At 38.5% G+C, this 26,098-nt stretch overlaps 1 protein-coding gene across 3 annotated transcripts in view; it reads left to right on the top strand.

Moving 5' to 3' along the window:
• The first annotated feature begins 1,319 nt into the window (after nucleotides 1-1,319).
• LOC106055697 (balbiani ring protein 3-like) overlaps nucleotides 1,320-26,098 on the top strand; it is a 41,058-nt gene continuing 16,279 nt past the window's right edge. The window contains exons 1-11 of one of the 3 annotated variants that reach the window (XM_013212082.2): nucleotides 1,320-1,489; nucleotides 4,385-4,517; nucleotides 4,900-5,005; nucleotides 6,406-6,575; nucleotides 7,081-7,201; nucleotides 7,999-8,068; nucleotides 9,441-9,644; nucleotides 18,763-18,898; nucleotides 22,055-22,165; nucleotides 23,051-23,203; nucleotides 25,659-25,742. In XM_013212082.2, coding sequence (XP_013067536.2) covers nucleotides 1,454-1,489; nucleotides 4,385-4,517; nucleotides 4,900-5,005; nucleotides 6,406-6,575; nucleotides 7,081-7,201; nucleotides 7,999-8,068; nucleotides 9,441-9,644; nucleotides 18,763-18,898; nucleotides 22,055-22,165; nucleotides 23,051-23,203; nucleotides 25,659-25,742 — 1,324 coding nt within the window. In that variant the 5' untranslated portion in view covers nucleotides 1,320-1,453. Of the gene's footprint in view, nucleotides 1,490-3,219; nucleotides 3,297-4,384; nucleotides 4,518-4,899; nucleotides 5,006-6,405; nucleotides 6,576-7,080; nucleotides 7,202-7,998; nucleotides 8,069-9,440; nucleotides 9,645-18,762; nucleotides 18,899-22,054; nucleotides 22,166-23,050; nucleotides 23,204-25,658; nucleotides 25,743-26,098 lie in introns of those variants that run through there. The other 2 variants (XM_013212083.2, XM_013212084.2) reach the window with 2 other exon arrangements.

Genomic DNA, 26,098 nt, shown 5'->3' with positions numbered 1-26,098 from the left:
TTTACATGTTTCGGATAACCTACATCCTAGTTCAAACCTCCCTCAGGACGACGGAGGGGGGGATGGCAGTGGGCTGGGTATGAACCCTGGACAATCGAGACAACTGAACGACACTCAAACGCGTTTATGTCTGCTATGTTATCTGAGCGCCTTGAGTCTACATGATGTTTGCGAACAGGGCTTGAAACATTAAACTATAATTATTATTATTAGCCTCCATTTTATAAAAATCTCCAATGTTGTCATTAATATCTCTAATGTTTGCCTAACACCATCTACAAAAGGAGGATATAGTATTTTCAGTTTTTCAAGAATGTAGTAGAAAGGCATAAAAAAAAACGAAAAAAAAAGTCCTTGGTTAGCTATTACAATTTTCAAATTACAAACGGAAGAGCTTTAAAAGATTGCTCACTGTGCAGTGCAATGATATGCACACAAATTATAGACACCCTTTAGAAACACTTCCTTTATTTTGTACACCGGTTGACTTACTGACTTCATCCTGTGCACTCCCATGGGAGCATAGGGCCGCAACCACACCTCTCCTAGACTAAACTCGGTTCTGAGCAGCTTTCTTGATCAGCTTCCATGTCACTCCAGTATCCTCAGCTTCACTGATGACTGATCTCTTCCATGTTTGCCTGGGTCTGCCCACTTTCCTCTTTCCTTGAAGATTCCAATCAAGTGCCTGCCTTGCAACATTGGTAGCCAATTTTCGCAGGGTGTGTCCTATCCAGCTCCACTTTCGCCTTTTGATATCTTGCGCTATGGGCTTTTGTCTAGTTCTCTCCCACAAATTGACAGTAGCTACCTTTTCTGTCCATCTAATTCCCAATGTCCGGCCTAGGTATCCGTTAACAAAGGTCTGGAACTTTTCCATAATTGTTTTAGGGACTTTCCATGTCTCTGATTGCGGCACACCAAAAAGCTTGACATCTCTAGTTTGTCCGTAATGTGTGCTAATCTCCAATAATTTTCATTCACTTTTTATTGATTAGATTTCTTTACCTCATTTAAATATAATAAAATTATTTGTCATGTGTACAGACCTGGCTGTACACATTTAGCGTGTTTTAGGCTCCAGACTGTCTTCTTGATGGTCCCAGGTTCGAACCCTGGCCGCCGCCCCCCCCCCCCCAGCTCATTCGGGAGGTTTGTGCCAGGATCTAACAAGGAACACCCGAAATCATAACATAACATACATCGAGTGCATCCTCCTAATAAGCTCTCAATGAACGCTCCTTGCAGTGGGTTTTTTTTTTTTGGGGATATGTTTTTTGTTTGAAGTATCAGTTATGACGCACATAAAGAGCTTCAACACTTGAACGTAACGCGTGCCCAAGTAACGAGGAAATAAACACATTATCCAGTGTCATTCAAGCAAAAGCACCGGAGCTTATCAATGTGTAATTAAGTAAACAAATAGTCATTGCTTTCTCTTTGGTTTGTATTGATGGCAGCGATCACCATAGCAACCGCTCAACTCTTGGTAAGTATATATTTATTCCGTTTAATAATTAGTGGAGCAGGAAAGTGTCTTTAACCTGCTTGTGTATTTGTCTAGAATGTTTGCTACCCACATACTGTACTACGGTGTAACCTATTTACAAGCATTCATTATGTAACGCGATTGTTCCCCTCTCGGCCGCTATCGGAACTTATAACCTACAGGGCAGATGCTATTAAGTAATTAAGGTAATCTGTTTCTTTACCCAACGGTTAACTAGCAGGGTGTCATGTAGCCAGCACAACGACCAACCGCCTTTACTTTCCCCATCTAAAGTCAGGTACCAATTAGAGTTAGGTGGACTCAGGGTGCCCTAAAAAATTCCAACCCAGGACCCCAGGTTCGGAAGCCAAGCGTTTAACACTCAGCCACCGAGCCCACATGTAACGCGTTGGTTACCATTAAAAGTAAAGTACCCATTTTAGCCTGGTAATCTTTAAGGCAGTTGTTGTAATGGTCATCTGTTTCAATAGCCGACGGTTAACGAGGGTGTCATGTGGCCAGCACAATGACCGACCGTCTTTTATTTTCTTCCACTAATGTCAGGTATGGCCTACCCATTAGAGATGAGTGGAATCAGGGGCCTACCCATAAAAGTTGGGTGGAATCAGGGGCCTCGTCATTAGAGTTTGGTGGAATCAGGGGCCTCGTCATTAGAGTTGGGTGGAATCAGGGGCCTCGTCATTAGAGATGGGTGGAATCAGGGGCCTACCCATAAAAGTTGGGTGGAATCAGAGGCCTCGTCATTAGAGTTGGGTAGAATCAGGGGCCTCGTCATTAGAGTTGGGTGGAATCAGAGGCCTCTTCATTAGAGTTGGGTAGAATCAGGGGCCTCGTCATTAGAGTTGGGTAGAATCAGGGGCCTCGTCATTAGAGTTGGGTGGAATCAGAGGCCTCGTCATTAGAGTTGGGTGGAATCAGAGGCCTCGTCATTAGAGTTGGGTGGAATCAGTGGCCTCGTCATTAGAGTTGGGTAGAATCAGGGGCCTCGTCATTAGAGTTGGGTAGAATCAGGGGCCTCGTCATTAGAGTTGGGTAGAATCAGGGGCCTCGTCATTAGAGTTGGGTGGAATCAGAGGCCTCGTCATTAGAGTTGGGTAGAATCAGGGGCCTCGTCATTAGAGTTGGGTAGAATCAGGGGCCTCGTCATTAGAGTTGGGTAGAATCAGGGGCCTCGTCATTAGAGTTGGGTGGAATCAGAGGCCTCGTCATTAGAGTTGGGTAGAATCAGAGGCCTCGTCATTAGAGTTGGGGGGAATCAGGGGCCTCGTCATTAGAGTTGGGTGGAATCAGGGGCCTCGTAAAATCACCGAAATTCGGTTCAGGAGCCAAAGCGCTTAACCAATCAGCTAGCATGCACTGTATACACTAATTAGACCTACATCAATCGATTGTGTCAGGTGTAGTGAAAGGAAAATAAACAAATCCTATATAACATCACGGTTATTATTTTGATTTGACTTACACTCGATCCACTCCGCAGACAAACGCCTGTTACTTCAATCCCCCGAGTCCACGTAAGGGAATGAATCTTCTAAAAGTGAGTTAGAGCAACACTGCTCGCTACTAGATCAAAGATTCGGAATTTCATTCGGAGCGTAGTGAGCCATGTCTAGCTAACTCGGACATTCATTGTTATCAGTGGAGCTAAATATAGATACCCGTCACGAGACAACGCAACCTTCTCTCACACTCGCTCGCGCTCGGACACACACACACACACTGCTCACCTTTTTTTTTTTACCTGTGTATCTGGTTTACCTTTGTTAAGGAGATGTATTTAATCTTGGTAGGTTATACTCATTCTTTGTGTGTAGCTGTAGCACATACGACAATGCATGCAAACAGAACAATAGAACATTAGATCACTATCTCGTTTAGCATTCATTTGGTTTCGTTGATTTCTGTATAATATTTTTTAAAATTTGTATTTAATACAAATTTAATGTACCACACAGTATATTAAATTTGCGAATACATCTTTTTTATGTTTCGCATTTAAATTGGAAGATTGGCAGAGTTGGAATCTTAAAAAGATATCTTCTCTGAGCTTTACATTAAATGCAAATAAAAAAATGAAATGGGATTTATTGGCTTCAAATGTATTAATAATTTTTTTTTAAATCTAAGAATATAACAGAAATAGACATTTACAAAATTTAAGGACTCTTTCAGTCGTGAAGCGACTATTAATTATCTCATACATAGAAATACATTATATAGGTATGTGAGAAGCCCCGACCTAAATATATTCTCATAATATTTCTTCGCAATTTCCATTTGGGAACTGTCGGTCAAATTGTGACTTTCACATATAGATCTATAGAATAAAATATATATCTTAAATTCATCAACATAGCCGATTGTAATAAATGAATAAATAAATAATACAAAACTGCTCTACGCACTGTTTACAATTTTGAAATTAACTGTTGATTACATCTATATAGTTATGCTGTTTCTTGAAGATAGGGTAGAAAACAAGTAGATTAATGAAACCACAATAATAAAGTAGAGTAATTGTCTTTTCAAACCATAAATCTACAGTGTATGTCCTAGGTTACATCTCACTTGAGATGAATGCTAAGTATAAAATGAGGGTCAAAACTGACCGAGTTTATCACGCGATCTTGACCTTTGAGTTTTACATTGGTAGAGCTCACAATTGGTTCATTAGAGAAAAGAAATTTGTAGAGAAGTTTTTGGTTGACTTCGCTCTTAATAGAGTGATAGGCGGCGCGGTTAGTTGGCTGAAATGTAATAAGGCTCTCATGCCGAAAAAGGTCATGTACCACTGCATTGAGCCCTGTAGGGTGCATTAGATGGAAGAGAAATATACATTGACTATATTCTCAAGTTTGTCTTGTTGTTCTTCAGGCAATTTTGTTCTTGTTGGTGAGCTTACAAAATGCAGCCAAAATTCCTCGTCCACAATTCCGCACCATGTATGAAAAGCCAACCAACAAAACAATGGATCAGGTCATCGCTGAGACAATGGGAGGCATTGATAGTAAGAGCTACATCTATAGAGTGTAATCATAGTATCATACATGGACATATGTGCACATGTTTAGAATTTTATTAGACAATATTTCAAACTGTTTACACTTTTCCCCTAAATACTTTTGAAGCACTTTGTATCATTAAGTCAATTAATTTTTACAAAGCTTATATCAACTCACTCTGTCTGTCTGTCTGGATAAAAGTCTGTACACGTTATTTCTCCGACACCCAGTCTCGGATCAAGCTGAAATCTGAGATTGGGTGTGCGAGAAATAACGTGTACAAGCTTTTTACCAGACAGAGAGAGTTGAGTAAGCTTTATTTAAAAATGTTTTGCTGAAAAGTGACAAATGACAAGTTAGTGACATCTAGTCGCGCGTTCTTTTCAGTGGCCTCCAATATGATCCTGGATGATGACGGAAAGATCCTAGCAGAACTGGATATGTACCTGTCCCAGGAACAGTTCCTTGCTATGTACGAGCCCCCATCTGCTAAGTAAGTCTTTGTGAGCTTATTTTATCATCTGAAACTTGAATCAAACTTTAGTATCAAACTCACCTAGCGTTTTTATTTCAAACAAATTTACAATATATTAAACTTTAGTATGGAACGTAAGTACTACAAGTCAAAGGATGATTAATTATGATGGCTACAGTGGCTACGCGTAGGCCCGGGTTCATTGAACCCATTCGCGCCATGGATGCTATGCCACTGGGTGGCTATACATGAAGCGCCTGTAGTTTTGTGTTCTACATAAAACGTTTTATTATATACTAGTCGACCGGCGGCGTAGCATACGCCGCTATTTTGCAGGTCCGGCCTTAGGCCACTGCAACCTATGTGACCGCTATGGGCACCGTACTTTCATAGGACCCGCTCTAATTCTAGATGTATAAATTATTAAAGTAAACCATATTATAACTTAAAACAGATTTCCCGCATCCTCCTGTCAATTTACCTGGAGCTCTTGGAAATCTCCCGAAATTACAAAATATACGGAAATAAATAGAAAAAAATTGTCATTTAGGGTGTCATTCAATATGAAAAACACCAACCCTACGCGCGATAAATAAAAACGGCATTATGCATTAGCCGTAATTGTGTAATATGTTGAAAGGAGCTTCTCGTGCCTCAAACTAATGAAGAATTACTTGAGGTCAACAATTTTCAAAGATAGATTGAAACATTTGGTAATTCTTGCTATTGAGCCTGATCTAGGTAGGAAACAGAATTATTATGATATACTGTATGACTTTGCTACACGCAAGGCTCGTAAAGTAATTCTGTACGTAGTAAAGAATGAATAAAATGCATAGACGAATTTATTTTCTAATACAAATTCTTAAATTTCACTTATTATCCGCTTCCCTACCCAAACTTGGCCCCGCGAAATCCATTTCGCATAGGGCCCCACAAGTGTTAAGTCCGGCCCTGCTATTTAGTGACCTGTAAATATAGGCCTACATAGTAGATTACTTGTTCTCTTTCCGTGACGTCTTGGTCACAAAGGTTAAGTCCGGCGCTGCTAATATAGTGTTTGTAAAATGTTTGTTTGTAAAATGTTTTACCTTTCGGATGTTCCTTCAGAGTTGACGGTAGTTTACTTCCTAGTCCAAATCTCCCGCAGGACAAAGGGGGATGGGAGCGGGCAGGGTGTGACAGTCCAGCGCGCAAACCGCAGACCAGGCAGCCATCCGTGACCGGTGAATTCTTGTTCTTCCCCTCCCTTCTTGTTTTTTCGTGGGGTGACTATCCTCAGAAATAAGAGAGTGATCTTTCCTTTACTTCTAGTCCAATTTCTTGAGGGAAGAAGAAATTTATATATATATATATATAGATAGATTATATGAACATTTCATTACATAAATATGTTCAATTGGACATTTCGCTGACAGAGAAATGTATAAAATGGGCTTGATGTCTGCTCCTGTTGGCGCTGTCATGGATGATACGTACTTCTCCAAAGTCAACGAGAAAACTCGACAGAAGAGAAAAGCAGTCAGGCGGACGAAGCTGAGATGGACGAACAACGTCATTCCCTACATTTTCCTGGCCACTCATTTTGGTCAGTGCTCTGGAGATTGTATTTGTCTGATTTGGTTTGTCTTGTCAGTAGATATTTGTTTTTGTATGATTATGTCAAAAGATGGTGGTGCTTGTGTGTGTCCTGTCAAGAGTTGGTGGTGATTGTGTGTGCCCTGTCAAAAGATGTGTTATTTGTATGATTATGTTTGTGTCCTGCCTTGTATGATGGTTATGTCCTTTTAAGAGATGGTGGTATTTATATGATTGTGTGAGTACTGTCAATATATGGTACTGCTTGTATGATTGTGTATGTGTCCTGTAAAGAGATGATATTGTTTGTATTATTGCGTCCGGTCAAGAGATGTTGGTGTTTATATTTTTTGGGGTTTGTTCTTTCAAATGGCGATAATCCGATAGAAAACTTTCCATCACATATTTGTATTAAACTCAAAGAGTTCCGGTCAAACAATTAAGAACATAAGTTTGTCCTTCAATACTTTGAAACGCTAAGTGTAATCTTGAGTGCTGTCTGTCAATCTCACCAGAAACCAAAGAAGAGTACATGATCAGACGAGCCATGACCGAGTGGGAGAGATACACCTGCATGAAGTTCAGACCAGCGACATCACAGGACAAAAATGTCGTACGATTTCAAGGAGGCGGAGGGTAAACCTTTTTTTTTTCCATAAGCACTTTTTAGCACTTTAGAATCGAAGTTCTGACCTTCTGACCTTAGACTTGTAGCACAAATTAATTTGTATTATTCAGTAAGAAACAAGTGAGCTTTCAATGTGGGATCCTTGCCTTTGTTTACTTTGACGATTTATTTCAAAGTCTCTCCCGATCTCCCACAATTCATTTTTCTTTCGCTTTTCATTAGGTTCCATTGGTTCTGTCTTATTGTTGTCTGTTGTCAGATTTTATTTGCTTTAAACTTTAAAAAAACGTAAGGCGAATATTAAAACTAAAAGTGTAGGCAAAGAGCAGATCACTCTTATTTTCTTTTGTGTGAAAATCTAGCAATTAGGAAGAACAGGGGGACTGCATTAGGAAGAACAGGGTGACTGCATTAGGAAGAACAGGGTGACTGCATTAGGAAGAACAGGGTGACTGCATTAGGAAGAAGAGGGTGACTGCATTAGGAAGAACAGGGTGACTGCATTAGGAAGAACAGGGGGACTGCATTAGGAAGAACAGGGGGACTGCATTAGGAAGAACAGGGTGACTGCATTAGGAAGAACAGGGGGACTGCATTAGGAAGAATAGGAAGAACAGGGTGACTGCATTAGGAAGAACAGGGTGACTGCATTAGGAAGAACAGGGTGACTTTGTGTAGATTTAAATAATAGCATGCATGACTTGTTCTTTACTCCTAATGAACTTGTAAAACACAAATGCTGTTCCTGATTCGGTTCATCATAATATGTTCGACTTCAGGTTTTTTTGTTTGTTTTGTTTTTTAGATGTAACTCTCAACTTGGTATGATTGGTGGAACTCAAGATCTGAACTTGGAATATCCCGGATGTAGATTTGTAAGCTGTTTAAATTGTTATGTTGCTTATTTTGTCTTGCAACTAGGTCAGTACTTCTCTAACTTTCTAGTCGGAGTATATGGTGGAAGAGCTGTGGACTGGCAGAATTTTTTTTTTTGTTGTAACTTTGTTTTAAATTTAAAGAGCTAAATGAATCCAGAACCAAATCTACATTCGCCCTTTAGGACAAGAGGGAAGGCTTTTGAACTACTTTCAAATATTGCCGTGGTACTGATTTAACATGTTGGAGAACCCTCTGTATTAAGCCTTCTTGATGTCCTGTGATAGTTACCAGACAGGATAGTTTGGGTGTTAACGGACACGGCACTTGATTGAAGATGAGTGCTCATGATAACACCCTCACACAAACTTGAAAGGTTTCTTTAAGTGAACGATGACGTGGCCTCAGCTCCACGAGATGAGTGTGGTAGATATTAGTTCAGCAACTACTTTTTAGCTACTGATATAAGATGACCCCCCCCCCCGGGACAATTGCTGTAAAGTTTATCTGTTTCTTTGGTCTGCTGCTAACGAGGGTATTATGTGGCAAAGAAAAAAAGAACAACCGCCTTTACTTTTCCAAACACTTGTCAGGTAGCCATGTCAGGTAACCATGTCAGGTAACCATGGAAGGTGGGTGAACTCACAGGAGGCTTGACCACCACGGCCAATTACATTTTCTATGAAGTTCTTAATAAAGTTTGAATTTAGCAAGGAAGCAGTATATTAAGATGTTTTGTGAATCACTTTTAGACATCTTAGCATTGTTTTCTTTTTCTTCTTAGCTTTGTTTTCTTTTTCTTCTTAGCTTTGTTTTTCTTCTTAGCTTTGTTTTTCTTCTTAGCTTTGTTTTTCTTCTTAGCTTTGTTTTTCTTCTTAGCTTTGTTTTTCTTCTTAGCTTTGTTTTCTTTTTCTTCTTAGCTTTGTTTTTCTTCTTAGCTTTGTTTTTCTTCTTAGCTTTGTTTTCTTTTTCTTCTTAGCTTTCTTTTCTTCTTTCTTGTTTCCTTTCATTTATCTTTATTTTCTCATTTTCTTTTTTTGCTTTGGATTTGTTTTTTTCTTCGCTTCTTTTCGCCTTTATTGTTTTTCATTTTTTCTTTCTTTCTTTTTATATGTTTCATTACTTTTTTTTTAAAACCATCTTTCTTTCTTTTTTTCTGCCTTTCTTTTTCTTATTGTTCTTTCTTTTGCTTTTTCTTGTTTCCTTCATCTTTTGATTTTCCTCTTTATTTCTTTTCTCTTCTTTTCATTCTTTTCTATTTCTTTCTTTCTTTTTGCTCTTTTTTTTTTTATTTTCCCTTTTTCTTCTTTTCTTCACAAATAGATCTAATTCCTTACTATTTTGTGTTGTTTTGTATTGGACATGTCACAGAAGGGACTGTATCTCCATGAGATTGGTCACGCCATCGGCCTGGTCCACGAGCACCAACTTCCCAACAGAGATGACTACATCAGCATCATCTATGAGAACGCCTTGCCCAGGATGAGACTCTGGTTCAACAAGTACACCACCAAGATCGTGGACCAGATGAGCGTGCCTTACGAGTACTCATCCATTATGCACTACAGCCTCACGGTAAGTCACTATCAAGCAGTGCAGCCTCACGTTAAGTCACCATTAACTCGTCCAATCATGTACTACAGCCTCACGTTAAGTCACCATTAACTCGTCCAATCATGTACTACAGCCTCACGTTAAGTCACCATTAACTCGTCCAATCATGTACTACAGCCTCACGTTAAGTCACCATTAACTCGTCCAATCATGTACTGCAGCCTCACGTTAAGTCACCATTAACTCGTCCAATCATGTACTGCAGCCTCACGTTAAGTCACCACAAGAGGTTGGGCCAGGAATTTTATCGAAGTTGTTCGGCATGACGCTATATCCATAAAGACAAAGGTATTTTTTTATGAATTGACTTATTATACAATTCAAACGTTTCTTAAGCAAAGCTACGTCCCAGTCAACACCTCGTACAGAACGGCAGGAGCTCATGGCGGGTAAGGGTTTGTATCCGGTACCACCGTGAACATCTGGAGCGCATACAACAGGACCAGGCAGACAATTTGATAATTCCATAGATCTATATGTTTAGTATTGTGTGTTGACTTGTCAAACGAGAAAGTAACCCTTTGGTCAACGAAGTAGCCACTGTGCCTCATGTAAAACGTTTCTTACCAAGCAACCTGTTGTTGCTCGGTCGTTGGCTTGTTGCACCAAACAACTAGTACAGTTAGACCTCGTTGGCTTGTTGCACCAAACAACTAGTACACTTAGACCTCGTTGGCTTGTTGTACCAAACAACTAGTACAATTAGACCTCGTTGGCTTGTTGTACCAAACAACTAGTACAATTAGACCTCGTTGGCTTGTTGCACCAAACAACTAGTACAATTAGACCTCGTTGGCTTGTTGCACCAAACAACTAGTACACTTAGACCTCGTTGGCTTGTTGCACCAAACAACTAGTACAATTAGACCGCTCGAGGCGTGTTATTTTTTTTTCCATAAAATTACTCGAATAACTTTGAACAAACTTCCCTTGTTATTAAAATATAACTTTTATTACAAAATACAAAGATTTAACTTGTGCCCAAACAGCTAGCTACAACTACGCCGATAACGGCATTTGAAAGGGTAATTATATCTTTAATATAAATAAACTTAAATAACTTGAACAAATTCTTTTGAGAACAAAAAGAAGATAACTTTTGTTACGATAGTCACACATTTAACTTGAGATGAGCTATAGATTTAATAGTAATGAAATAAAATGATATTTAAACAAAATCTAACTCACTACAAAACAAAGTTACAAAAGACAGTTTGTGTGGAAACACAAACTCAAAATCGGCCCCCGAAGTAAAATGTTTTACATAATTCGGATAATCCTTCAGAGTTGAAGATACTTTACTTCCTAGTCCAAACCTCCCGCAGGACGACGGGGGATGAGAGCAGGCAGGGTTTGAATCTTCGATCGTCGATAAATCAAAACGACAGTCCAGCGCGCAAACCTCACGACCAGTGGTCCACCCAGGTAGGCTTCAATATTTTCAGAAAGAACATCCGAATAAAATTATATCAAAGACAAATGAGAGATAAGAATGGAGAAAGAAAGGTTAACAGATCTTGTGTAGTGCCCCAACTGTCCCGCATATCAAAGGATAAGTGAAAGTGAATGTAAAGTTAGATGTGAACCTGGTCTAACTTGTTTGTGGTCTATAGGGCAGATGATGTAAAGTTCATCTGTTTTTTGTGGCTACGGTTAACGAGGGTGTCATGTAGCCAGCACAACGACCAACCGCCTTTGCTTTTCCCCACCTAATGTCAGGTACCCATTAGAGCTGGGTAGACTCAGAAGTTGAAAATCCCAGTCTTCACCAGGATTCGAACCAGGGACCCTCGGTTCGAACTAAATAAGTTAATTGTTTTGAAAAGGCTCAATCTCATATTCTTTTTTTTTTTTTTTTTTTTTTTTAGTGGTCAACAAATTACAATTCATTTAATTTCTACTAATTTGTAGTCATTTTCAAAAATTAAAATAAAATAATAGTGGTCAAGAAATTACAATTCATTTAATATCTACTAATTTGTAGTCATTTTCAAAAAAGTAAAAATAAAACAATAGTGGTCAAGAAATTACAATTCATTTAATATCTACTAATTTGTAGTCATTTTCAAAAAGTAAAAATAAAACAATAGTGGTCAAGAAATTACAATTCATTTAATATCTACTAATTTGTAGTCATTTTCAAAAAATTAAAAACAAAACATGAGTGGTCAACAAATTGCAATTCATTTAATTTCTACTAATTTGTAGTCATTTTCAAAAATTAAAATAAAACAATAGTGGTCAAGAAATTACACTTCATTTAATATCCACTAGTTGACAACGCCTTCAATTGTAGTCAAACTGAATTTAAGTTATCTTATCTTGTAGACATTTTCCAAAAAAAATTAAACGAAACAAAGGGAAATCTGTAGTGTGATTGTATCCAATTAGTTTATGTTTCCTTTTAAGCACTTGGCATTGTCATTGTCACTTTATGGTTAAAGGGGACATAATGTATTGCTCTTGGTGGTAGTACGAAGAGGAAAAAGTGACTGATTTCATCCTAAGCCTCCATTCTGTCTCGTCAAATAGTATTTTAGACATATAATAATATTTAATTTTACACAACAGAACAATATCTTTTCTATAAAGTAATACAAAGAGAAAGGACTTCCTTGATAAGTGGCCTCAGTATTTTTGCTTTAACAGTAACAATCTTCTACATAAATGAGTTTATTAACAAAGCTGCACAGCAACATTAACAATCTTTCCTGAAATTGACTTTGTAGCAATGCTATGTTCCCAGGTAGTAGCAAGTAATTAGGCAAGGCAAGCTAATATAGGTTTTATACAGCTGCCTTGTATATTTAAAAAGACTGATCAGGGAACAGGTTAATCCCTCTCACGACAATTTTTAAAGGTCTCCTTGAGATGTAAGAGGGCTACTCTAGCATCATCAATGTGGCCCTTGGGTCTGTTAGAATCGTTCTGGGATAGTTAACCAAGCAAAGGTGCTGCTGTATCACAATTGTTCAGGGTTCTGTTAGGGTCATGTGTAAATTATTTCAGGATAGGGGTGTCGATTAAGGATTCTTTTTTCTCTCATTACGAGGGGTTTAAAAAAAAAAAAAAAAAAAAAAATTGATAAATAAATAAAAAATAGTTAATTTGTCTTAAACTATTACATTATTCATAAAAGATTCTTGACTTTCAATTGTCTGCCCTTGTCTATATTCTTTAGTATTATTGGTTTTGGTTATTTTTGTTTCTAGTCTCTTCGCAGGCTCCATTCAGTTGCGTCTTGTTTTCTTGTTCCTTTGTTTCCTAGTATGTTTAGGATGAGGCTGCCGCTAAGATATAGACATTGTCATAGAGTTCTTGTAACGTTTCCACGGGCTTGCCGTGTTCTGTGAGTGTTGTACAGACACACTTGATGTTGACTTGTGACATGCTCTCCGATCATGTGATCAAAGAGGACGTAACCGCGAGGGAGAAATAATTCTTCAAAAGTGTTGACTTCCCTTTAAAAGACAGTTTCTTTGTAGTTTTCCATAGATAAATAAAGTTCAATTTGATTCCTATCCCGCATCTCTTAGCCCAAACTCTCTTTAACCCAGGTACATACACACTCTCACACACTCGCATAACCTCTTAAACTAACTGACATAATACAAATAGAGTAACTTTACAGATTGATTACAGTTTACAGTATTTAGATTTTTATCTCTGAGGTCTGACAATTTAGTCAAGGGCAATAAATTATACAATAATTACAATTCCTATCTAACCAGTATAATTATCAATTCTATGTTCAATTATTTTTCTAAATATTAACTCTAGATTATAAGGATTTAAAGATACATTGTTATTAACAACTTTAATTCTACTGTGCCACACAAGACTTCTGTATTCACTCACTATTATTAGATTAAATTTATGAATCATCTTACTTTTGATTTTAGGCAATTTATTTAAAACAATAGCTAGGTTAAGGTTAACATTGGTGTTACAGTTTGCCTCTAGTAGGACTTTCATAGTGCATCTAACATTATCAAATATTTTACATTTTAAAAACATATGGCTTTCATTGTTACCATTATCTGTGTGACATAAAACACATGTGTGTACATTTCTTTTCTTACTTCCTACAGGGGTCATCCCGAAGATTAGTCTGTATGTTATTTCTCTGGCTTTGGGTGTAATGTGTTTGCTGTGTAGATTTATAAAAGTGTCTCTGAAATCTATTACACCTAACTCTCTACTCCATTTGATCCTATTGAATAATCTTTCTTGTAACTGTTTCTTAAGTGTTGTGTATGTGTCTTTTAATTGACTGTGTATTAGATGTTCATTGCCGGGGAGTATTCTTGATATGGATCTGTAAAATGGATGTGTGTTTGTACCAAAGTGGTGTGGGGTGTCATTTTTTATTGGAATTATTTTATTTAACCTTAAGCCGTAGTAGTATATTGTTAATGGAAAATTGTTTGGGTTCTTGGCTACTTGTCCTATGTATTTTAATCTTAGTGCTTGTATTTTGGTTCTGATGTCCTGTAAGTTTATCCCCCCATCCTCTTTGTTTTGTATAAGTGTTGTGTGTTTAATGTTCCTGATAGTGCTTTTAAATATAAAATTCCTAATAATTGTGTTTATGCTTGGTATAAAAGTTGGTGGAGGTTCTGTGATGTTTGCTAAATAAACTATCTTCGGGATGACCAGGTTGTTTACTAGTATTGCTCTACCAAATATAGTAGTTGCTGTATAATGAAATCTTTTAAGTGTGTTTTTGGTTTTGTTTAAAATATTTTCCCACTGCTGTGTGTGGTAATATGTTGGGTTGCTTGTCCACGTGATGCCGCATATTTTAATTGCCTTCTCTATTTTAAGGTTAAAGGGGATGTTTAAGGGGATTTCCCACCTGCCCAATCCCATAATACAAGATTTATTTATGTTGATTTTTGACCCGCTTGCCCTCCCAAATTGAATAAACTTATCTATGATTGCGGCTATGTCTTTTTCTGAGGAGGGAAAAAGGGTTGTGTCATCAGCGTATGCTTTAACTTTAACTACGGGCGTGGGGCCTGGGATTTTTATCCCCGTGATTCCACTATCTAGCCTTATGGTTTCTAAAAGGGGTTCTAGACAAAGGGTGTATAAAAAGGGAGAAAGGGGACACCCTTGTCTAACAGATCTTCTAATAGGGATACTGCCACTAAGGGTTTGGTTTATTATGAGTTTGCTTGTGGCATCAGTGTAAACTAGCTTTATGTATTTCTTCATTCTTCCATCTATCTTCGTCTTGTCTAGTATTTTGAAAAGGTAATCATGGTCTATTCTGTCAAAGGCTTTTTCCTGGTCAATAGAAAGGAGGGCTGCTTTCAAGTCTTTGTCTTTACAGAAATATATAATGTCTCTTAAAAAATGGTTAAGTTCGTCGATGTTTTTGTCTGGGTTGCTACAGTATTGGTCCTGTCCTATTAAGTGTGGTATGAGGGGTTTTAGTCTTAAAAAAATCATTTTCGTCAGGAGTTTGTAGTCGGTGTTTAGAAGTGAGATCGGTCGAAAGTCGCTAGGTGAGGTGTTGTTTTCTTGTTTTTTTGGTAGAAGTGTGATGTATGCTAAGTTGAAATCTCTAGGTAACTGTTCTGTCACTAACATGTCGCTGTATAGATTTAATAGTAGGGGTCCTATTTGGGGAAAAAAGGCTTTGTAAAATTCAAACGTCAGACCGTCTGGGCCGGGGGATTTGTTGTTTTGTGTTGTATCTAAAGCAGCCCTCAGTTCGTCTAGCGTAAAGGGAGCGTCTGTCTCTATCTGTTCTGTAATTGGTATTTCTTTGCAGTTCTGTAAAAATAATTTTTGTGCGTTGTCGTCCGTCTGTTCCTTGTCATACAAATTAGTAAAGTGTTTCGTAAATGTGTCTGTTATTTTGTCCAGGTCGTGTATAATTTCTCCTTTACTATCAACAATGTTGTCAATAGTTCTGTCAATTTGAATGTTTTGTTCTGCTGATAAAAAAAGTTTGTTAGGCCCTTCGGTTATTTTTTTACTTTTGCACCTCAATTCCGCTCCTTTGTATTGATAGTTAAATAGTTCTTCTAGTTGTGTTAGTATATGTGTTTTGGCTGCTTCGTCTTCTTCGTTTGTTAGTAAACTTTTAAGTCTTTCCTCTTCTTTTTTCCTTTTTGAGTTAACTAGTGTGGATAGTATTTGGCTTTGCTGCTTAATGGAGCTTTTAATTAGCGTCCATATTTGTGTCACTTTGAAATGGGGTGTGTTTGAGTCATGTATTATATTTTTGAGGAGGTTTGCGATTGTTTTTAAATAGAGCGGGTCTTTTAGGAGGTCGTTGTTAAATTTTCAGATCGGTGTTTTTTGTTTTTTCTTTTTTAGTTTTGGGTTCAGCAGTTCCACTAAGACTCCTTTGTGGTCTGTATATTGTAACGTCTCTATGAGATGTGTTACACTTTTTGTTTCGCACGCCCTTGGCACATACACTCTATCTATCCGTGTTTCTATTTGGTGTGCCTTGTCCCTGAACGTGGTGACCCGGCCCGTGACCTCTACTTCTCTATAGGCATCTACTAACCGGAAAGCCTTGATGACTCCCCCCAAATAGTCATGCGTTTTAATTGTTACACGAGGAGCAGGACCCTCTGTGTTTGTGTTTTGCTTGTCTAATTGGGAATCAATGTAATTTAAATCACCCCCTACTATCAAATTTTCTCCTGCGTACTGAGTGTGTAGAATGTCACTTAGCATTCCAAAAAACTCGTGTTTCTCTTTTTTTTGAGCGGGTGCATAAATGTTGACTAACGTGTATGTGTGTTTTTGTGAGCTTGTCCTAATTATTACTATCCTTCCGCTATTGTCTTGATATGAGTGTGTGATTGAAAACCTATTGGATGTTTGTAAAATGGCTGTCCCTCGTGGCTTTCTACCTAAACTAAAATAACCCTCCCGGAGGCCCATAAGAGAGACTGCTTTTTTGGCCTTGTACTCTAACTGTGTGTTGGTCTCTTGCAGAAAGATAAAGTCTGGCTTGTATTTCCTTGTGAGGTGTGCTATGTATGTGTGTTTATTGTTAAGCCCTCTGATATTGAGTGTCAAAATTTTGATGTCTGCCATGAGTGTGTGAGATTGGTTTGCGTGTTTGTTATTCTATTGTATGTGTATGCGTTTTATCTTTAAGAGTTGCTATGTTGTTTATGTGTTTGAATGTGTGTTAGGGTCCTCGCCCTCATCTATGACTAGCACTGACGGGGAGTCTGGAAAGTTCAGCTCGAGCTTGAACTGTTCTTCCTCTCTTTTCTCCTCTTCTACCCGGGGATCCTCGTTTAGATCCTCTGATGAGGAAGAGAGAGAGAGGGCCCTCTTTCTTGTTATTTTGGTTGGGGTGGTGGGTGCTGAACTTGCCCCTCCGGATGTTTTAATTTTTTTACTTTGCTTGGATTTGTTTTCAGGGCTGTTAGGTGGGGGGAGACCACTTGGAGTAGCTCCCATAGCTTCTATTTGTTTTTTTCCCCCTCCTTTGCTGCTTTCAACCATTGTGAAGCCATCTTTTTTTTGCTGTTGATCAATCTCGGATTGCTTTTTCTCTCCCTCCCCTTTAAGGGCCATGGCATAGGAGATTTTCCCTCCTACCTCCTTTGCACCTTCTGTGGAGTTTTGGTCCCGTCTGGGGTTCGCCCTATTTGGACACTGGTTTGACCAGTGCTGGTCCTGTCCGCAATGCCAGCACTGTTGTCTACGTCCCGGGATGGTCACGAGGACCTTGTAGGTCCTCGGATCGTCCTCATATCGTAACTGAATATAATGGGGGGGTTCAGTCTGTTTGCGGAGTTTGATCCAAGCCGCCCACTTATCTGAGTTGCCTAGCTTGATTGGCTCTATCTTGGAGCCTTCTTCTGCAAAGGCTCCAAAGATTTCTCCTATCTTTGATTTGTTTATGGTTGGTGCTACCCAGTTAAGGGTAACCCTGATTTTTTCGTCTTCTAAGGTACAGACATCTACCTTGAAGTCCTTATCATTCCCGAATGATTTCCCTAGTATACGGGTTCTCACTCGGGCGGATGTTGGGACCAGGAACCAGACAAAGGGGTTCTCGAAGCGATAGAGAGAACTCACTTCGTCCGGTGTTAGTTTCAGGCACTCTATTAGGCTCGCCATAGTGGCCTTAACAGCCCCTTGGCCTGACAGCTTTAGAAGCAAGGTACCTGGGGAGTGGACAAGTCCACCATCCAGGTCCTTTTTTTCAATAAAAAATGTCTTAACTGACATTTTTACAAGGGTTTATCACAAGTACAGAGACAGAAAAGAGACGATAACTACACTACAAACTACACAATACTTTACTACACAACCCTCGCGCCGTCCACTCTAAACAGTAACACACAAAAATCCACAGAATCACAAAATAAACCACAGAAACACAAATAATCCACAGAATTAATCCTCAAGTGTTAGCTACTTAATCAATCTCATATTCGAATCCTCAAAAAGAATAAAACTATGTATCACGCTATTACGAAAAATTGTTTACGAAAATGTTATAAGATTATTATTCCTCTTAAATTAGGTCTAACATATAATGCATACTAATTAGCTTTTTCTTATAAAAAAAACTGCTTGCATAATTTATTTTAAAAATTAGAATTTTCACTTTCAGGAAAAAAAAAGTAGCCGTTGCATCAGAACTTTGAATGGTCTAAAATATTGTGAAGTCGGATTTTCATTAACTCTTCTAGTTTACGAGATCTAAACGGGACGGACGGACAGACATTTCGCACAAAACTAATAGCGTCTTTTCCCCTTTCTGGGACCGCTAAAAACGCGCCTTTACTATTTTGTCTCTTTTCGTGTCTCTATATGATCTGCTGTTCATAACATACATTATGACAGATCCTGTCGTGATTTATCATTCTCTAAGACTTAAAAGTAATGGTCTTTTTGTTCATCATCACTTTGGAAACACACACACTCAATTACCCCCCCCCCACCCCCGAGACAAACACATTTTAAAATAATTGTTCCTCCTTTTGTAAGACGAAAGAATCAAAAGAATTGAAAATAACTTTTTTAAAAGAGATATTCATTTAAGCTTTAAAGGGAGCTAATTTGTTTGAAATGTTCGTTCAAGGCGTTCTCTGTGGATGGCAAGAAACGAACTATTGCCGTGACCAAACCAGAGGGAGAGGATGACATTGGGGAGACACACTTGAAGGAACTCTCCTACACAGATGTTCTTATAGTCAACCTCATGTACAACTGCTCCAGTAAGTAGACCTACTTGTACCGATATGCTTGTACTCATTGGTTTAGTGTTAATACAGTGTTAAAAATGTACCGAAATACAAGTCAAGCGTTCATATCCTGAGATCTGTGAGTGTCGGTGACATAATAAGTCTATGTAATTTTCTGAAAAATAGACGGGTGACCATCAATCGGCTAAGTGAAGAGAAAAAAGTTAAGTTCCCCTTTCAGACCGTTCGATCTACAGGGCAGACTATGTTAAAGTCATCTGTTTTTATGGCCCATGGTTTACGAGGGTGTCATGGGGCCAGAACAACAACCAATTAACCGTCTTTATTGTTCTCCAATAAATGTCAGGTAACCATTAGGGTGAAAGGATAAAATAGCGCCAACAAAATAGTGTAGAATTTTTAACTTTAATTTTATCATTATTTTCCCGCCATTTTGAGTAAACACTTCAGATGTAGTAAAATATGAATATGCAAGCATATTAGAATATGCAAAAATGAATAAGTTCAATATATAACACATTTATTTATATTTATTTATATTCCCCCCTCCCAAAAAAGAGGAAGAGGAAAAAATTAAAGGCATATAGACTTAAGCAAAATTCCATACTTGTTATATTTACATAGAAACCCCAATCAGCGGCTTGTTTCCATACTTGGCAATAGAGCTGCAAGACGTCTGTTAAGTAAGAGGTACATTGTCTTGCTTGCAGATTTACACCCTTCTCCAGCATTGTACCTCAGAATCTTGTTCTCTGTGTTCTCCTGTTCTCTGTGTTCTCCTGTTCTCGGAGGAAGTGAGAGATCAACTTGTATACATTGAGGTGATGATGGTCAATAGACAGCTGAAATGCATGGTGCCATTCCTCCACTTAATTGTTCGTGGTATAATGCATAATCGATCTCTAAAATGTCATAATGCTATCGGAACTCTTGGAGTCACTCTGCGGTTTCGTCTCTGGCGACCAATATAATAGTCATACAAATTCCCTACAACGTGTGGCCGAGCTTCGTTTAATTCTTCGAAGGCAGTATCTACATCGGCACGTGTAACGAATGAACGGGCTAACATCCTCTTCACAAACATCCGCACATTTTTTTTCTCCTCACGATATGTAGCTGCAAGCTTTCTGAAGAGTCGAACATTCTCAGCTTCCTCTTTCGATGGCAGTAGTACGGCACAGTGATCAACGAGTACATGTGCTGTGAAGACATGTAGGAATAACAACAAATCCTGCCCTGAAACTTAACGTACTAACATCCGGTACTTATACATATTATAAATAAGTCCGATCTATTTTGTCCGCACTATTTTGACGAGTAACGACCCAGTAGAATTGGATGGACTTCTAAAATTCCTAAATTAAAAATCCCAGACTTCAGAGAATTCGAAGGCGAGACCCCTCGGTTCAAAAGCTAAGCGGTTTACTACTCAGCCACTACGGTTCATTTTGGCACGTTAAACCTTCAAATTGACCTTTCAATCTTCCTCAGTTCTGATTTAGCCTGCCCACATTTCCCATAGGGAATCCAATTTTCTTTAAATCTGACTCTTAGCGCTTAGGTAACCTATTAAACTGGTTTATACTTTTTTAAGAATACAAACGTTTGACGTTCCATCAGATATATATCGTAGCTCGAACAGGTCTTCCCAGCATCTTTACAATCCTCAGACAGCGCTGGTTTTGTCATGTCCACCGGACGGAGGACAATCGAATCCCGAAAGTCATCCTTTGTGGAAAACTGGTGACAGAAAAACTGGTCGTCTCCACCTCCGATATGTGGATGTAATCAAACGGGACCGTAAAACAGTGGACATCGATGTTGACTACTGGGAAGACATAGCCCTAGACCGCACGATGTGGAGAGAGATGGTGACAAAAAAAAAATATTGATAGCGAAAAAAACAACAACTGTCTTCAGCTCTGGAAGAAAACAACAACTGTCTTCAGCTCTGGAAGAAAACAACAACTGACTTTAGCTCTGGAAGAAAACAACAACTGTCTTCAGCTCTGGAAGAAAACAACAACTGGCTTCAGCTCTGGAAGAAAACAACAACTGGCTTCAGCTCTGGAAGAAAACAACAACTGGCTTCAGCTCTGGAAGAAAACAACAACTGGCTTCAGCTCTGGAAGAAAACAACAACTGGCTTCAACTCTGGAAGAAAACAAAGAAACGTGCCAAATGGAAAATGTCTGGCTCCTCGACCAACAAAGCGATTTCCACCTTAGCCTGCGTTCTATGTGGACGGGAGTGTCTCTTGAGAATAAGGCTCCTCAGTCACATGAAAACTTTTTGTAATAGATGAACCATAAGGCGTTTTGCTACTGAAGGAGGCCAACAAACTCCTAGCACAAACTCTTTGAAAGGCGACACGGTTCAAACTCGGGGTCATCGCGTGACGACGAAGTGTATAACACAAAGTCATCCAGTCATTGACTGCGCCACAAAACAAAGTTTGATTTGTAGGAGTTGTGCGCCATGAAAAAGTGTTACATAAGTGATCAACTATCTCATTACTAGATGTAGTTTTAAGTTGACTATCTGTAGCACTTAGGCCTATTAGATTGGAGACAAACAGAATGACGGTGTAAGAGCAGAAACAATAGGACTAGAAAGATGCATTCGGAAAAGGATGGAAAAGGGGGGGGGGGTTTAATCAATCCCGAAATGCCTTGCTCATTTGTAATATCAAAGAAACTTTATAAACAAAAAACTTTTTTTAGCTAGTAACGTCGCTACAAATGGCGCATGGGGGTGCGGACAGCTAAGGTGACACCCACCTAATGGGTAATACAATTAAAAAAACGACGAATTTAAAAACAAAACTTTCACTGTTACGTTCCAATTATTGGATGTTATTGATTAGCTCTTTTTGGAGTGTTATTATTTTAGAGTAGATAATATTGTGAACGTTTCTTTCGGTAGATGATATAAGTGGAGGGGGGGGGCACAATTAGCTAGTCTCACCGGGCGACGAAAACCCAAGTGACGCCTGTGTACTTATTTTCTGAGATCCAATATAACTATAGTAAACGTTCTCGTTATTATAATAGTTGCATAGTTATACAACATACCTTTGCTAGGTAAACAATAGTTTATAACAAATAGAGACAGACAGACACGGATCTGTGTTGTTTTCTAAACGAATAAAGTTTTCCATTACGCCAGGTCACTGCCCCCAGCCCGACAAATGTGGAAGCGAAGGTCATCTTGACCAGAACTGTGAATGTATCTGTAAAGATGGCAGCTCGGACTGCGACACAACTAAACCAAACAAAGGTGAGCGGATAACGTGACATGTTTCTACAGCAGGTCAGCTTGGTGTTGTGTTGTTCTCCACTGCAGACCTAATAAAGTTCGCATTGAAAAAGTTGTAACTGAGTAAGACACAAAAAATGGATCAGAAACTAAAGATCAATCACCAGCACTTGAACTTAGTGTAGTTTTAGAGTAGTGTTGAGTTTCTGACAGTTTTCTCTGGTTGAAGTTCAAAGCGATTCAAATAAAAATAACATATTCATTACAGTGCCTATATATAAAAGATAAATATAAGTTTGATTTAGAATTTTAATTTTTTTTTTCAGACCTATTTCAAGATTTATAGCTGGCTCATTCATTGAATTGTAAAAAACAAGAATCTTTTTAGATCACAAAGTTGAAGTTTTAACAAAATACAGATAATGATCTGACATTAAAAACTAGTTTAAACCAGTTTGTTGATTTAACTAGTATTTGTACTGATTTATTTTTCTACAATTATTCAAATAAACAAATAATCAGGAATTAAATAGCCTACAGCAGAACACTTGTAGAAATCTTTTTTTTTATCAATCCAAATATGAAATATATTGTCAGAATATCAACTTAATTTTACTAAGGATAATTGAACAACGACCACACAGTAGTATTTATTTATTTATTAAAAATCATAGCCTAATTTATAATTATTATTTTTTTTTTTAGATTTTAAAGGGAAGTAATGGTTAACCATAATTCTGTTTTAGTTTGTATTAGATTCAAACCCAACTCTGACATGTACCACCTGCGTGACATTAATTGGTTCTACGCAGTGTGATCCAATACCACCTACACAAAACACAAACACAACAAAAACGTTTAAAAAGTGTTTCGCATTCAAACATCTACATTAACTTCTCGTTTCAGCCCAGCAGTGCGCTAATGACTACAACAGTTGGAAGTGTTACGTCTGGGCCAACCAGGGGGAGTGCGAACGAAACGGGGCCTTCATGACCAGATATTGCCGGAAGGCCTGTGGCCAATGTGATCCACAGGGACCAAACACCAGAGGAGCGAAAGGTCAGTAACGGGTCATGGCTTTCGATGACGCGGGTGGCTGCGTGTGTTTTCCCACGTCAAGTTGGCTACTGACTTAACTGACCATTCACTTTTAAGAAAAAACAAATTCTCGTAATTTGTAAGAATTCGATGCATGTGTGTGCGAAAGCGAGAGAGAGAGAGAGAGAGAGAAGGCTTTGAGGTGGAGGCACGCTAAGAAATAAAAAAAAGGGGGCGACCAGCATGGTGAAACTTGTTGGTCGAGTGAGTCTCAAGTTCGGTTCCCGGTGAAGACTGGGCCTTGGAACTTCGGGATTCTTAGTGCGCCTCACAACTCTAAGGGCACCTGACTTAGGCCTACTTTGGGCAAGAAAAATGCGGCAGGTCGTTATGCCTGTCGTGTAGAAGGTGCACGCGTTTCTCATGCAAGATACAACTGTCTGTCATATAAGATACAAGTGTCTCTCGTGTACTTAAGATACATGTGTCTGTCTTGTAAAATACAGCTGTCTGTTGTGAAAGATACAACTTTCTGTTATCTAAGATTTACCTTTTTATCATGAAAGATACAAGTATCGCGTAAAAGGTGCATGTGTTGCTTATGTAGATAGAAGTGTCTGTCGTGTAAACTACAAGTGTCTGGTAAGACACAAGTGTCTGTCGTGTTGTTTCACCCCTATCATCCTTGCATTGTTAGTTCACTTTTTCGAAAAGTCCAGCACCAGAGCCACACAAGTGTTATCTGTTTACTGAGATAGTAACGTGTACCATGACTCCATGTACACATGAAGAAATCTGGCTGGACCGGGGCTCGGTGTTGACTTAGTTCTAGGGTCAAACATGTAGCCTCCCCCTTCCCCCAACTGCTCTATTCCCGAGCACAAAATATCTATGTGTTAACCATTTCTATTCAAATATTCTGGTTCAAATCCTCGTCTAAATTAAAAAACAAAATTCACAGACATTCTTCCATGATGTGATGGTTACACTTTTACACTTAGTGGAGATATTCACGATAAACTAACCAATGTCAAGGACAAGGAACTTCTCTGTTGCCAACTAAATTACAAAGAAAGAAACTACTTTAACAACATCTCAATGCGTGGCAGTTCATCCTGAACTGCTTTTTATTTCCTCTAATTAGCTGCCCTTTTTTTTTTTAAGTCATAGAGTGAAAGACTTCTTATTGAATTTTAGACGGAAGAGATTAGTATTGATTCTGCACTGCTCAAAGTTGCAAACAAATTATGATACACCCATAGACATAAAATAGGGATACGAATCTAGGAAATTTAGGCACCGGATATTTAGGCACCAGATAATTATGGTTTCTTAATAAGGAGGAAAATAAGGCACCGGAAAATTAGGCACTCTTTAATAGCGACCTTAATTTTGAACATAATTAAAAAGTTTTAACGTATATTTTATCCTTAGGCTCTGGGCTATCGATGACGTTCTAAAAAAAAGCAACGATTCTTACTGATGTATCATGATACAAAAGAAAATCTGAAAAAACGGGGGGGAAATTACAATCATGAGAATGTGTGGAAAAAATTACTCCGGATTAAGTCATCACAGGATTCAGGGGAGGGGAGGTACAGATGATTCTCCCCTCATTGCTTCACCTCCTTAGCCCCCCCCCTCCACGCACTCCCACTTAAGGGAGGTGCCTAAATGTCCAGACACACTATGGATACACCTTTAAAAAACAGTTTATCATAACTTCCTTGATTTTGTACACCAGATACTAAAAAAACCCACCATCTATTTATAGTTTGTCCCCATGTATGCAAATCTCCAATACCGGTATACATATTATTAAAGTCAACTCTAAAGATTGTTTACTTGAGCGATTTAATATGTGGATATCGAAGAATAATCAAGGTGATCTGTAATCTTGCTGTTGTCAAAGTGACACGGCCTGTCCTGCACAAGTCTGTATATACCCAAGGATGACGACTGACTGTCGTTCGGTTGTCTCGATGGTCCCCGGTTCAAACCTTGCCTGCGCCCATCACCCGTCGTCCTTCGGGAGATTTTGGCTAAGATGTCCGATGTATATCATTTTCAACTCTGAAGCAACATCGGGAAAAAAAAAACGACACATCACGCTATTTTTCCTTGGCAAAGACTGCAAAAGATTTACAGCTCAGCATAAAAAAAAATGACTAGAAATTCGCGTTCTTCTTCTTTGATTTTAAAAATGTATTTCTCTAGTAGGTCTAGAACACTTTAGATTTCGTCATTTTAAGTGAATAGAGAGCACTAGATCTGTTTATCATTATTATTGTTTCCTTTCTTTTTCTATCCTCAATGGACCTGATTTCGATGTTATTGCTATAATTTGAGTGATATTTTAATCGAGATTACCGGCCGTGGGTAAGTGCTAGTTACTTAAAGCGTGCTATACATGTCAATCGTATGTTTCTTGTTCTTTTTGCTCTCTTATTTTGCTCACGTCTCTGGTGTTACACAGACAGACGCCATAGATCTAGAATGTGGTCGTGGGCTTGGTTTCCCTTACTGACCAAAGTTCTACCTAAACAGCTGGTACCAAGAGGTGAACAAACAATTTGACCATTGAATGGCACACAAAAAGAATGTTAACAAAATACATTTAGCAGCCTGTAGTGAAGTGACTGTGTAGTCAAGAACTAATTCTTTCAGCATGTTCTAGTCTTCTTACTTTGTAGTGAAAAGCTTCTTGCTTTTTTTTTCAAACATTTTTGTTTCCAGTTGTTTTTTTTTAAAACAATTCCTCTATTCAGGTTGCACATTCATCGGGAAAACATAGAATCTGTTGGGTGGACACGGAACTTGAAAACTGCTCTAACGATTTTCCTAGAAATTTGATAGTTGAGTTGGGAAAAGATTTACTAGCTCGTTGGCCACGCTGGGAAAACAAATTTGACTGTT

This window comes from Biomphalaria glabrata, chromosome 15 (genome assembly GCF_947242115.1).
Source record: "Biomphalaria glabrata chromosome 15, xgBioGlab47.1, whole genome shotgun sequence".
In the NCBI taxonomy this organism is placed as follows: domain Eukaryota; kingdom Metazoa; phylum Mollusca; class Gastropoda; family Planorbidae; genus Biomphalaria; species Biomphalaria glabrata.
This window is presented reverse-complemented; position numbering and strand designations above follow the sequence as displayed.